Consider the following 14,547-nt stretch of genomic DNA (forward strand, 5'->3'; position numbering starts at 1 on the left):
TTCATTTTTTTTTTTTTTTTGAGACAGGGTCTCACTCTGTTGCCCAGGCTGGAATGCAGTGGCACGATCTTGGCTCACTGCAACCTCTGCTCCCATGTTGAAGTGATTTTTGTGCCTCAGCCTCCTGAGTAGCTGGGATTACAGGCGTGTGCCACCATGCTCAGCTAATTTTTGTATTTTTGGTAGAGATGGGGTTTTGCCATGCTGGCCAGGCTGATATCGAACTCCTGACCTCAGGTGATCTGCCCACCTCGGCTCCCAAAATGCTGGGATTACAGGCTATGAGCCACTGTGCCTGGCCTATGTTGAATCCTATGTCTTCCTGTTGATCAAGTGTATTTCACATATTTCAGGGTGTTTTATAGTGTTAAAATATTTCTCCATAAATGTATGCCTAGGTATTTTATTTTCTTCTCTGCTGTTTTGAAATGCCTCTTATTATGTTTTTAAAGGAACTGGAACCATTCTCTCATCTGAATGCATGTGGTGGCATGTTAGAGTGGAAAATCCTAGGTTTGGGTTGTCGGAGTCCTGGGTTCAAGCTTGAGGTTTGCCAGTTACTGGCCAGCAGGTCCCTGGGCAAGTCTTTTTGAGCCTTAGTTCCCTTCTCTGTAAGATGGGAAGAATAAACTTTGAAGGCTTGTTGTAATTATTTAAATTATGCAAAGTGTTTTGCCCTTAGTATATATTAACTTCCTTCCTCTTGCCTCCTAAGTGGACTGGGTCAGGAGGACAATTTCTTTTTTTTTTTTTTTTTGAGACTGAGTTTCACTATTGTTGCCCAGGCTGGAGTGCAATGGTACAATCTCGGCTCACTGCAACCTCCACCTCCCAGGTTCAAGTGATTCTCCTGCCTCAGTCTCCCAAGTAGCTGGGATTTTAGGCATGTGCTACCATGCTTAGCTAATTTTTTTGTATTTAGTAGAGACAGGGTTTCAGCATGTTGGTCAGGCTGGTCTCAAACTCCTGACTTCAGGTGATCCACCCGCCTCGGTCTCCCACAGTGCTGGGATTACAGGTGTGAGCCACCATGCCTGGCAGGAGTACAATTTCTAACCAGCCCCTTTATTCAAAACCAGGATGGTTTTCTTCTCCCCTGATCAATTCCTCTCTGAGACCCTGAAGCTCTGTAACATGTGACAGCCTTTTTCCTTCCAGTCAAACCTCCCCAGGTAGGAGGCCCCTTGCTGGTAGCCATTGGGTCTGTCTGTGCCTGGCCTAGGCAGCTATCTTGGGCAGCCTGCCCATTTGAGAGAATGGAAGGTTGTTCTCCTTGCCAGGACTCTTAAGGCCCAGCTCTGGAACCAGCCTGGGAATCTGTCTCAGGCAGGTCACTGACTGCTGGCAGGTAGGGCTTGCTATAATCTTCCCAGTGTTTGAAGCTGAGGGCTGAATTGTAGGGGCTAAGGGCGAGGCTGGCACCCAGGCACAGTGCCTTTGTGAGCTGCTCTGGCCCCTGGCCAGCCCAGATAGGGCTTCCTTTTCCACTGGAGCTTGGCAAGCAGGCTGGAATAGTGATCTCCCGCAGATGTCCCAGAGCCTGCTGGGCTGAGTGGGGTTCCTAGCCTGGTGGGAGGTGATACTGGCTATTGCGTTGGCAGTTAACTACTTTCTACAGCTCCAGCCCTAGGGGAGGGCTAGGCCACTCACCCAACAGGACTGGTTGCTATACCTAACTCTACAGGAAGCTCTCTTTCCAGGGCTATGAAGAATTTCTGCTTTCCTTAAGCTCTGACATTGCCAGAGGTTTACCATGGCCAGTGCCGGTCTGTTTGGCACAGTGGAGACCAAACAGGTTGCCTTAGGGCAAGGGCAGATATTGGGTCCTGCTCTCATGACACTGTTCTAATCTGAACATGGATCTGTGTCCTGGCTCTTTTGCTTGCATGCTGTGTGGCCTTGGGCAAGTCCCTTCATTTCTCTGAACCTCACTTTTATCATCTGTAAAACAGGGATAAGGATATTTAGTGATAATGCAGTTGAGAAGAAATGCATTTTATTTATTTATTTATTTAACCACTGGAGTGCAGTGGTGTGATCTCAGCCCACCGCAGCCTCAACCTCCTGGGCTCAGGTGATCCTTCTGCCTTAACCCCTTGAGAAACTGGGACTACAGGCACAAACCACTGTACCTGGTCAGAAATGCATTTTAAAAAGTCTGCAGTAAACCTGCCACATAATGCTCAAGAGCTCATATGGTCATGCCGAGTACCTCTGTGTTCTGGTCCACCCATTCTCCACCTCCCCACCTATCTGATGGCTGACCTGTCTGTTTACTCACCCACTTATTCATTTATTCACTGTATATTGAGTGTGGCTACCCTACCTGGCATGTAGGTCTGCAGTGGTGAGCAAGGCAGTCATGGTCCTTGCCCCCCTGGGGCTTTGTCATGGTGTGACAAACAGGAAATAATTGAGAAAACAAATACATAATAACCGCAAGATGTGATGAGTGCTTTGAAGGTAATGGAAGAAAACGGAAGGAGGCTACTTTCATTTGAGGTTGGAGAGGTAGGCAGGGCCCAGACTTTGGGGAGTCTTCAGGGTTTCTCTCTTAGGCTTTATTCTAAGTGCAATAGGAAGCCTTTGAGGAGGTTTAAAAGCAGGAGAGGCCTTGTCCAGTTTTAATTTTAAAAAGACCACTCTGCCGGTATATGAAGAATGGATAGGGGAAAGTGTAGAAGATGGAAGACCAGTTAGGAGGCTATTGTGGCAGGCTGGGAGAAATGATTGGGGCTTAGACTGGGGTGGAGATATTGCAGACGTAGAAAAATGGTAGGCGGCCAAGTGCTGTGGCTCAGCCTATAATCCCAGCACTTTGGGAGGCCAAGGCGGGCAGATCACGAGGTCAGGAGTTCGAGACCAGCCTGGCCAACATGGTGAAACCCCCATCTCTACTAAAAATACAAAAATTAGCCAGGCATGGTGGCGGGCGCCTGTAATCCCAGCTACTCGGGAGGCTGAGGCAGGAGAATCACTTGAACCCAGGAGGCGGAGGTTGCAGTGAGCCGAGATTGCACCACTGCGCTCCAGGCTGGGCAACAAGAGCAAAACTCCATCTCAACAAACAAACAAACCAAACAACAACAACAACAAAAAACGAAACAAAAAAACCCCCCAAAACCCAACAACGACAAAAAAGAAAAATGGAAGGCTTACATGTTTGTGAAGGTAGAATTGATGGGACTGCGTGAAGAAGTAAGTGGCTGCAGGCATTGAGGGAGACAGGGTATAAAGAGGGGTGGTAGATATTCAGCTTGAGCAGCTGGGTGATGGTGGTGTTCTTTTCAGAGACAGGGACAACCTGGGGGAAGAGGTTTTGGAGTGAAGATTCTGATTCTGGCCTGAGCGTTGTCTTCTTGGGCCCCCTCATGGCTCACCTCCCCACTGTATGAAACCTGACCACTCCAGATCCCCTGTGACCCTCTGTTTTGCTTATTATCACATATGTATTATCTTTTATGTAGGTTGATGGCATGGCCTCCCTGTGTGTCTGGCTGACCCTTTTCTAAAACCTCACTGCAGGTTGTATAATTTTCTAAAACCTCACTGCAGGTTGTATAAAAGAGTTAGCATAAAAAGCCTGAGACTGCTCTTCTTAAAAAGCCTTGCTGGCAAGGTTGGGCCTTGGCTGGCTTCTGGGAACTTGGATTTTGTGGGTGTTTGTCCTACTCTGACTGATAAGAGTGGTTCACTGTGCCTAAACTGTTTGTGTAAACACTGTGGTTTAGGCTGAACATCTGCTTTCCTTCTGAGAGTCCGGAATCTTGGTACGTGCTAGGCAGAGGGTGTCTGAGTGACTAGCCCCCAGTAGAGACCTTTCACAGTGAGTCAGTGAGTCTCTAATGAGTTTCCCTGGTAGAAAACACTTCACACATGTCACAATTCCATGCCGGAAGAATTAAGTGCATCCCGTGACTCTACTGGGAGGACTCTTGAAAATTTGCACCTGATTTCCTCTGGACTTTTCCCTTTGATGATTTTTCTTTGTATCCCTTTGCTGTAATAAATCATAGCCATGGGTATGACTCTACACTGAGTCCTGCTAATGAATCACTGAACCTGGAAGTAAGTGGTCTTGAGGACTCCCTACACACTGGTGCATAACTTTTCCTAACCCCTAAAACTATCTACCACTGGGTCTTCTCTTTTGGCAGAACTGAGTGGAGTGAGTCCAGTGCTTCTTGGTTTGTTTTTGTGTGATCCTTGCTGCAGTGTAGGGGATCATCATGGTGTGTGTGTGTGTGTGTGTGTGTGTGTGTTTGAGACGGAGTCTCGCTCTGTCACCTAGGATGGAGTGCAGTGGTGCGATCTCGGCTCACTGCAACCTCTGCCTCACGGGTTCAGGCAATTCTCCTGCCTCAGCCTCCCCAGTAGCTGGGATTGCAGGCACCCACCACCACACCTGGCTATTTTTTTTTGTGTGTGTGTATTTTTAGTAGAGACAGGGTTTCACTATGTTGAGCAGATTGGTTTTGAACTCCTGACCTCAAGTGTTTCACCCACCTCGGCCTCCCAAAGTGCTGGGATTACAGGCATGAGTCACTGAACTGGGCCCATGATGTGGTTTAAAGGGCATGAGACCTTATGTCAGAGCTGGGGATTTGTGACTCAGTTCTGCTACCGTTGACCTCAGGCCGATCCCTGTCTCTGGTTGTCTGTCTCTCTATTTACAAGAGAAGCGGAGTAAGTTTGTTAGCTCAGAGGGCCCTTCTTGGGTTAAGAAGTGCTGAAATTTTACTTTTCCAACAGCAACTGGCATCTTTCTCTCAGACATAGTGGCAGGTTGGAGCTGAGGCAGCAGGACAGACTGTATTTCCTGGGCTTCAGCTTCATTCCTTTTTTGGATAGCTTAGAGTCTTGGGATGGGTGGGGAACCGTCATCCCCATTCTGGCTACCATTCCTATTTCTCTTCCTGATTCTTGGTAAGCTAATTGTGAGGTGATTGGAGAGCATGTCTTATGAGGAACTGAGCTTACCTAGCATGGCAAAGCCAGGATAGTGAAAGACAGAGGATCCTGCATGAAAGAATAGCATCCGCCAGGTTTTTTGTAAGGTCTCTGGGGATAGGAAAAGGACCAACCAGATTTCAGATGAGTATAAAGAGGTACAAAGGGCCAGGCATGGCAACTCATGCCTGTAACCTCAGCACATTGGGAGGCTGAGGCGGGAGAGTTGCTTGAGGCCAGAAGGTCAAAACAAGCCTAGTCAACATAGTGAGACCCCGTCTCTACAAAAAATACAAATAATTAGCTGGGCCTGGTAGCATGTGCCTATAGTTCAGCTACTTAGGAGGCTGAGGCGGGAGGATTGCTTGAGCCCAGGAGTTTGAGAGTTTGAGGCCACTGCACTCCAGCCTGGGTGACAAAGCAAGACCTTGCCTCAAAAAAAAAAAAAAAAAAAAAAAAAAAAGGAGGTGTAAAGGCTGTCTAGCTTAAGTAGAAAGATAGCATAATCTGGCTTGGAGGTAGTGAGGCCCCATTAATTCCAGGTGTTAGAGCTGAGAGAAAGGGATCATGTGGCAGGGATTCATGTATAAGGCAGGGTGTCAGACTGGGTGGCATTGCTGGTCACTGGTCAAAAGCGAGGTGCTGTGACCCTCCAGGCCTCCAGGAAGCCTGGCCTGGAAAAGGGTAGAGGTAAGTGCTCCCTGCCTGGTCTTGAGGACGAGGGCAGAGAGTAGCAGAGAGCTCCTGGCTTTGGTCATCTCAGGGCCAAGCTCAGCAAAATGGTGAAATCTGGGATGTATGGCACTCCCAGATTCTAGGGCACATGGCATAATTTTATGAGAAGTTTATGTCACCGGGTTTTTCCACCAGGGAGATTTTTATGCCCCCCCTTCTCAACTGTGAGATAGAAGGCTTTTGTTCCTTGTTAAATGGATTTCAGTGTTTGTCAAGCAGGTGGGGAGGTGCAGGGAGATGCATTTGGTGGTTACAGTGACCACATTTTCTGAGTCAAAAATCAGGACACATAGTTTTGATGTGATCTCACAATAGCACAGGATATTTGAAATAGGGGCTGTTCAGGAAATTCCCAGGATACAGGGTTATGATGCCTGGGTTGTTTAGCTGCACGTATTCTCCTTGGATTCCAGTACTTGCTTTTTCCATCATAGGAGACTTCCTGGAGCCAGCTGTATGCAATCATACTTACCTGTTCCTACTCAGAGGCACTGAGCCAGTCTTGCTTTGGTTTTCTGCGAAATTCTTTAATTGCCTGTCACCTTTCTCTTTACTTAAGAAACTTGAAATAAACACTAAGACGAATGAGTCATGGTGAATTGGTTTGGTTTGGATGTGGCCTTCTTTGGGTGTGCCTGCGCCTGGGGCCCTGGCCAGTTGCCTGCATGTTTTAAGGGTAGAGTAGTAGAAAAAGTACTTTACCGCAAATCAAGAGGCTGAGTGTTGTCCTGCCTTGCTGCTGACTCACTCTGTAGTTCTGGGCAAGATCCTCCTCTGAGTTTATTTTAATAGGGAATGTGTTTGGCTGCACACAACAGAAAATTAATCATATAGGGGTTTGTTTTTCTCATATAACAAGAAGTCCTGAGGCTGGGATGGTGGCTCCATGATGCTAACAGGGATGAAACTATTTCCCTGTTTCTTCTTAGCAATTCTTCTTTTTTTTTTTTTACATTTACATTTTATTATTTTTTTATTTTGAAAGACTATGGTTAGATGCCACAAAGTAGGTGGCAATGCTTGAACCGTATGCGTGTTCTCAGGCCCAAGGGCCTCTTGCATCCTTGTCGAGGGGAGTGCTAACCTTCTCCCCTTTCATGCAACACTCCTTTGCAATTCTTGACCATTTCGTTATGCTGAGTTGCCTCCTCATTGAAAGAAGGCTGCTCTGCCTCTCCGTGTAATGTCTGTCTTTGGACTGGAAGAAGAAAGAAGTGAGGGAGCAGTTTGAAAGGGGTATTCCCTGTGTCAGGAGGACAAAAGTTTCCCAGTTTATGTCCTAGTTTGTGATCACCCCTAGTTGCAAGAGAATATGGGGAAACAAATCATTTTAGCTGGACCTGTTGCCTCTCAGAATAAACTTAGTATCCGGTATCTATTGCTGCATAACAAACCATCTCCAGACTTCATGACTTAAAGCAATATAGTTACTCTTTTTCACAGTTGTGTAGGTTGCCTGAACTTGGCTGGGCAGTACATATACCCACATGATGTAGCTGTGGTCATTCATTTAGCTGCATTCAGCTGGGAGCTCAGCAGGGAGCTCAGCTGGAGCCACCACGTCCAGGATGACCTCTCTTCTAGGTTCTGTCTCCGTGGGGCATCTCGTCATCCCATAGTATAGTTCAAGCTGCTTTATAACATGGCGGCTGGTTTCCAAGAGGAAGTATTCTGAGTGGACAAGCCCCAGTATGCAAGTGTTTATCAAGCCTCTGCTTACATTACATTTGCTAATGTCCCATTTGTCAAAGTCAGTCAGATGGTCAAACCCAGAGTAGGCATGGAAGGGGACTACACAAGGGCCTGAATCCCAGGAGATAAAGTTCACTAGAGGCCACCATTGTAAATGTCTGCCACAGGGAGAATTCATGGAGAATATTGGCCACAGTGGGTTAGACCTGAACAGTGTTTTTCAAACTGTGAGTCCTGAAAGCAATTTAGTAACTAGGAAAAAGAAGAACTAGAATATAAAATATCAGGGTGGGCTGGGTGTGGTGGCTCACGCCTGTAATCCTGGCACTTTGGAAGGCTCAGGAGGGAGAATCACTTGAGCCAGGAGTTTGATAACAGCCTGGGGAACGTAGTGAGACTCTTTCTCTACAAAATAAATAAATAAAATTAGCCAGGCCTGGTGGCTTGTGCCTGTAGTCCTAGCTACTCAGGAGGCTGTGGTGGGAAGATCCCTTGAGCGCAGGAGTTTCAGGATGCAATGAGCTGTGATTGTGTCACCATACTTTAGCCTGGGTGATACAGTGAGACCCTGTCTCTACAAAATAAATAAATAAATAAAATTAGCCAGGCCTGGTGGCATGTGCCTGTAGTTCTAGCTACCAGGAGGCTGTGGCGGGAGGATCCCTTGAATGCAGGAATTTGAGGCTGCAATGAGCTATGATTGTGCCACTGCACTTTGGCCAGGGCAACACAGTGAGACCCTGTCTGGAAAAAATCAGATGTATTGCAGATACATGATACACACACATGTGTACATTATATATGTATATATGTATATAAATACATAATTATATGTGTATATGATACATGTATATAAATATATAACTATATATAAACATACACATGGGATACAATGAAAAATGTGTTTATACTGTGGGCCTGAGCATCTCTGGGCTCCAATGCTTTGTTTCTGTAGCAGAGTTTGGTGGTGAATGTCCTGCTGACCCCCTTCCGTGTGAGGAGCTGTGTGATGGGGATGCATCCTGTCCTCAGGGGCATAAATGCTGCAGCACCGGCTGTGGCCACACCTGCCTTGGAGACATTGAGGGAGGTATGTTGGCTCTTTGGGGAAGAAATCCTTGAGTGTTTCCTGAGAAGAGTGCTTCTCTTTCCCTTCCTGAGAGGAGCTAGGATTCTCATTCTTCTTGTCCCTGTAGTCCTCCAACCCACAGCAACCGCTTCTTCTAGGGCCGAGGGGCCATGCCGACATTAAAAGAACTAGGTGGGAGGCACTGTGGGTCAGTAGGAACTACCTGGGCTGGAAGACAGACAGTATGGCTTTTGGTCTTGATTCTGCTGAGGTTTTGCTCTGTGACCTTGGGTAAGCAAACCCTTCTTTTTGAGCCCAAGTTTCTTTATCTGTAAAATGAGGAAGTTGCCTAAGATCCTGATTTTCAGATCTAATTTTTAACAAAAAGCTTCTCTCCTGCCCCAAATGAAATCTTAGTTGGAAACATATATGTGTGTATATATATATATATATATATTTTTGAGATGGAGTCTCGCTCTGTTACCCAGACTGGAGTGCAGTGGCACGATCTCGGCTCACTACAAGTTCTGCCTCCCGGGTTCACACTATTCTCCTGCCTCAGCCTCCCAAGCAGCTGGGACTACAGGTACCCGCCACCATGCCCGGCTAATTTTTTTTTTTTTGTATTTTAATAGAGACGGGCTTTCACCGTGTTAGCCAGGATGGTCTTGATTTCCTGACCTTGTGATCAGCCCGCCTCGGCCTCCCAAAGTGCTGGGATTACAGGCTTGAGCCACTGTGCCTGGCCCATGCCCCGCTAATTTTTATATTTTTAGTAGAGATGGGGTTTCATCATGTTGACCAGGCTGGTCTTGAACTCCTGATTTGCCTGTCTCGGCCTCCCAAAGTGCTGGAATTATAGGCATGAGCCACCGCGCCCAGCCGGAAACACACACACACACACACACACACACACATATATATATATAAACATAAAAGCATTCCTGTTCCAATGCCTTTTCTTCTTCAACATTTTTATTTTTATTTTTTTTTAATTTTAATTTAATTTTATTTTTTTCTGAGACGGAGTCTCGCTGTGTCTCCCAGACTGGAGTGCAGTGGCGCGATCTCGGCTCACTGCAAGCTCCGCCTCCCGGGTTCACGCCATTCTCCTGCCTCAGCCTCCCATGTAGCTGGGACTACAGGTGCCCCCACCACGCCCGGCTAATTTTTTGTATTTTTTTTAGTAGAGACGGGGTTTCACTGTGTTAGCCAGGATGGTCTCGATCTCCTGACCTCGTGATCCACCCGCCTCAGCCTCCCAAAATGCTGGGATTACAGGTGTGAGCCACCGCACCTGGCCAACATTTTTAAAAAACAAATATTTTTGAGTGCCAGGCACTGTGGATCTGCATTAAAGAATCATCGACTCTGGTGCTATCTTAGTCCCTTTAGATTCCCAGGCAATGCTCAAGGCTGAGGACAGACTCTTGTCCTTATGTAGCTTATAGGCCATCAGGGAAGATAGACATATTCCTTTTAAATAAGAGATTATCATAAAGTTTGATGAGAGGAAGTATACAGGGTGCTACAGGAACACAAAACAGGGACATCAAACCTTGTCTAGGGTGGCAGAGGTCACCGTGAGGAAGTGACACTATGAATCCAGAGCATAGGGGGAGAGGGTGGTGGTCTGGGAGGCTTGTCCCTGCCACATGTCACTCACCCCCACCCCAAACCTGCAGGGTTATCACTCCCTGAGTTACCTCTTGGAAACTCCCTTTGGGGCACCATTTGAAAACTCTGGGCTCAGAGTTCTCTTGGGTTCCTAAAGATTCTCAGATCCTCCAGCTCCATGGTTTCCCAGCCAGTTTAGTTGGGTCTAGTGAGGGTCACGGGTTGATTGACCTAGAGCCTCTGTGTGTAAGTTCTAGATGGGAACATGGAGATGGCAGAGCTGACACCCTGTCCCTTTTCTTGTGCCTGTTGTTCCCACAGGGCGGGGCGGTGATTGTCCAAAAGTTCTGGTGGGCTTGTGCATTGTCGGCTGTGTGATGGATGAGAACTGTCAAGCTGGAGAAAAGTGCTGCAAGTCAGGCTGTGGCCGCTTCTGTGTCCCACCAGTCCTGCCCCGAAAACTGACCATGAACCCCAACTGGACTGTGAGGTCTGATTCTGAATTAGGTGAGTACAGTCCATTGTCATCAACAATAACAGACAACTGCTATGTGCAAGGCACTGGCTTAGGTGCTGGGAAGGGGATTTCAGAAGGTCAGGAAAAGTCTAGTTGGAGAGAAAGAACCTATGTCCCAGATGAAAACCCTCATGCAAACAGTACAGGCTTACATCTGTTCCCAGGTGTGGTGAACCTGTGTCCCAGATGAGAACCCTCATATAAACAGTACAGGCTTACACTTGTTCCCAGGTGTGGCTCCCTGGGAAGGTCTCTGGGAGAGGTGGGATTTGATCAAGGCCCTTAAGGCTAGGCAGATGCGACAGAGTGAGGATAGCACACGGACATGCCAGACAGGTAATCTGGTGATTGCTGGCAAAGGAACACAGGGTGGGAATGTGTGGGATATGTTTGGGAGGTGAGAAGTGGGGCAGGGTGGGTAAAGGAACAGACATATCTCCAGTTTTTTTTTTTTTTTTTTTTTGAGATGGAGTTTCACTCTTGTCACCCAGGCTGGAGTGCAATGGCACAATCTTAACTCACTGAAACCTCTGCCTTCTGGGTTCAAGCAATTCTCCTGCCTCAGCCTCCCAAGGCTGGGATGACAGGCACCTGCTGTCATACGTAGCTGATTTTTGTATTTTTAGTAAAGACGGGGTTTCACCATGTTGGCCAGGCTGGTCTCAAACTCCTGATCTCAGGTGATCCGCCCGCCTCGGCCTCCCAAAGTGCTGGGATTACAGGCGTGAGCCACCGTGCCTGACCATATCTCCAGGTTTTTTTTTTTTTAATAACAGGAGATATAAAGTTGACATCTGAATAATACGAGCCTTCAGTGCCAGTTTGGATTGGATTGTCTGGGAAGCAAGGAGCCATTTAAGATTTTTGAGAGCAATATAGGCCAAGCTTTCCTAGCGTGGAGGGAAAACATTTCGGGTAGCTGAAGCCAGGAGGGCACAGCTGTGACTTGATATTTCTTCTACTTGCAGAGATCCCAGTGCCCTAGCTGTGCTGATTTGTCGGGAACTTCTGTGGTAACTCTGGAAGCTTTTTCTGGCAGTCAAGAGAGGGTGACATCCTAGGGCTTGTGACATTTCCAGGGGGCACTCATGGCCCTCTCTGCTCTGCTTCTCCTCCTGCCGCTGACCAGAGCGTGGGAAACAGCCCTGGATTGGGCAGTGGGTGTGTGGTGCTTCTCTTTCCCAATAAAGGCTGGTGCTGACCTCTTGTCTGTGCTGTTTGAGGGCTCAGATGATATGGGAGAGCTAGAGGGTATGAGTGTGCCTGTGGGATTGCACGATTTACATATTTAGGACAGATGGGTAATCCATTCTTTGTGACGACTCTGAAAATGGGTTTTGGTTGGGTGTGGCTAGGGGAGCGATGGGTGGAAACTAAACTGAGAGTGACTTGCCTTAGATGTCTTTCTCAAGCCCTGGTGGGGGTGGAGGTCAGTCTCTTTTAGACCTGCTGACCTTCTTCTTTTATTGGAGAATGTAGGTTGAGGGTGGAACAGGGGTGAGTGGTTAGTTTATTTTATTTTATTTTATTTTATTTATTTTATTTTTTTGAGATGTATTTTTCTGTTGCCCAGGCTGGAGTGCGGTGGCGCAATCTTGGCTCACTGCACCCTCTGCCTCCCGGGTTCAAGCGATTCTCCTGCCTCAGTCTCCTGAGTAGCTGGGACTACAGGCACGCTACTATGCCCTACTAATTTTTGTATTTTTAGTAGAGGTGGGGTTTCATGATGGCCAGGCTTGTCTTGAACTCCTGACCTCAGGCGATCCACCTGTCTCAGCCTCCCAAAGTGCTGGGATTATAGGCGTGAGCCACTGTGCCCGGCAGAGTGGCTAGTTTCTTGTAGTTGCTGGAATGTTCCCACCTTGGACCTCCTTCCTTGAGGGCCAGCCCTTGGCTCCAAGACAAGCAGTTTGTCCCCTCCAGGTAGCTTTATTTTAGGGAGGGGATGTCCCTAGGTTCTTGGGACCAAGATAATTTTTTAAAGTTATGTTTTTTATTTATATGAAACGGATTATATTGTGTATCTTGGAGATCTTTCATGTCATCATATATATTCTTTTAATAGAACTCTATGAATGGGTAATTTATTTAATTAGTTATCTTTTTTTTTTTGAGACGAAATCTCGCTCTGTTGCCTAGGCGGGAGTGCAGTGGCGCGATCTCTGCTCAGTGCAACCTTCGCCTCCTGGGTTCAAGCAATTCTCGTGCCTCAGCCTTCTGAGCAGTTGTGCCTTTGACTGTTGTAGTAGAAACCCTGTCTACTAAAAATACAAAAATTAGTCAGGTGTGGTGCTGTGATAATATGATTTAAAAAAAAAACAACTATGTGCATGTATTTGAGTTTTTAAATAAACAACAAAATGATAAAACAGTGGAAGAGGGATCTTCCAAAATGTTCAGCAGCCCATCACACAGACACTGACCCTTCCCAGTTCCCTGCAACATGATCCTGGAGTCATGGATGTTCCTGGTATGGCCACTGTAAGGTTCATGCCAACCACTGTTTTTCGGATCAGGCAACATTGACATACACCTACTCTACTCAAAAGATGAATGTTCCGAACCAGGTAGAAACCAGAATTTCACATGCCAGAATGAAAATAAGGGGGAGAAGTCACAAAAACTCAGCAGTGGCCCTGGGCGCAGTGGCTCACACCTGTAATCCCAACACTTTGGGAGGCTGAGGCAGGCAGATGACTTGAGGTCAGGAGTTCGAGACAAGCCTGGCCAATACGGTGAAACCCCGTCTCTACTAAAAATACAAAAATTAGCCAGGTGTGGTGGTGCGTGCCTGTAATCTCAGCTACTCGGGAGGCTGAGGCAGGAGAATTACCTGAACCCAGGAGGTGGAAGTTCCAAGTGAGCTGAGATCCTGCCGTTGCACTCCAGCCCGGGCAACAAGAGCAAAACTCCGTCTCAAAAGAAAAAAGAAAAAAAAAATCAGTAGGGTAGAACTTTCAATGAAAAACAACAGTCTGGGAATCCTAAAATATTGCAGAATGATGTTCTGTCAGGGTGGAGAGTGGGAATGGAGGACAGGTGTGAGCCCCAGGCACAGCTCAGGCTGAGCAATGGGAGAGCTGCTCCTTGCAGACCTTTCCTCCTTGTCCGGAGGCTCGCCCTTTCCGGTGGGAGCTGCTGACCTGCTTACAGGTAGCAATGTCGAGAGAGAGAGAGATAGAGAGATAGATATATAGACAGATAGAGATAGAGATGAGATAGACATAGAGAGATAGATATATAGAGAGATAGAGATAGAGATGAGATAGAGATAGATAGATATATAGAGAGATAGAGATAGAGATGAGAGAGAGAGATGAGATATATATATATAGAGAGAGATAGAGATAGGGATGAGAGAGAGAAAGAGAGAGAGATGAGAGTGCTAAAGGGTTACATTTGAAGGAAGAGAGAGAGAGATGAGAGAGTGCTGAAGGGTTACATTTGAAGGAAGAGAGAGAGAGAGAGAACGAGAGGGAGTGCTGAAGGGTTAAATTTGAAAGCTGGAGGTCAAAGGCTGAGCTGGGGCCAAATTCCCACCCCCAGGTCTTTCTGGGCAGCTTTCTCTACTGTTGAACCCTGAACTAAAGAAGCTGTTAGAACTTTTCCTTCCTCAGGGTTTAAGTCCATTTCAGCCTTGGTCCTGGGGTGGAAATGACCCGGGAGCAGGTCTCAGTGGACCCTGATCCTACTCTCTCACTTTGCACCCCAAAATTAGCCTCTGACCAGGTTGAAAAGCCACCCTCCTCCCCCGCCCTGCTCCTCAGCTTCCTCATTGTGGGCAGGAATGTCTGCGGCTCCAGTGTGGGCTGAGAAAGACTTGTTCTTTGACCAGAACCACGCAGCTCCTCCCTTCCCCACCCCACTTCTTCACCATCTGGCTGTAGAAATCTCAGACTCCATATGTGCCCTTGGCCCCAGCAATACTATGGGCCCCTGCAGCCTCCACTGCTCCCGTGGGGGCATG

At 47.2% G+C, this 14,547-nt stretch overlaps 1 protein-coding gene and 1 non-coding gene across 2 annotated transcripts in view; one reads left to right on the forward strand and one right to left on the reverse strand.

Annotated features, from left to right (window-relative positions):
• WFDC3 (WAP four-disulfide core domain 3) overlaps positions 1 to 11,781 on the forward strand; it is a 17,713-nt gene extending 5,932 nt beyond the window's left edge. The window contains exons 5-7 of the mRNA XM_025400242.1: positions 8,333 to 8,467; positions 10,385 to 10,570; positions 11,549 to 11,781. Coding sequence (XP_025256027.1) covers positions 8,333 to 8,467; positions 10,385 to 10,570; positions 11,549 to 11,565 — 338 coding nt within the window. The 3' untranslated portion in view covers positions 11,566 to 11,781. The remainder of the gene's footprint in view (positions 1 to 8,332; positions 8,468 to 10,384; positions 10,571 to 11,548) is intronic.
• LOC112633900 lies at positions 6,666 to 6,791 on the reverse strand. Its single transcript, XR_003121660.1, has one exon. It is a non-coding gene; the product is annotated as a U6atac minor spliceosomal RNA (small nuclear RNA).
• Positions 11,782 to 14,547: the final 2,766 nt, after the last annotated feature.

This window comes from Theropithecus gelada, chromosome 10 (genome assembly GCF_003255815.1).
Source record: "Theropithecus gelada isolate Dixy chromosome 10, Tgel_1.0, whole genome shotgun sequence".
Taxonomy (NCBI): domain Eukaryota; kingdom Metazoa; phylum Chordata; class Mammalia; order Primates; family Cercopithecidae; genus Theropithecus; species Theropithecus gelada.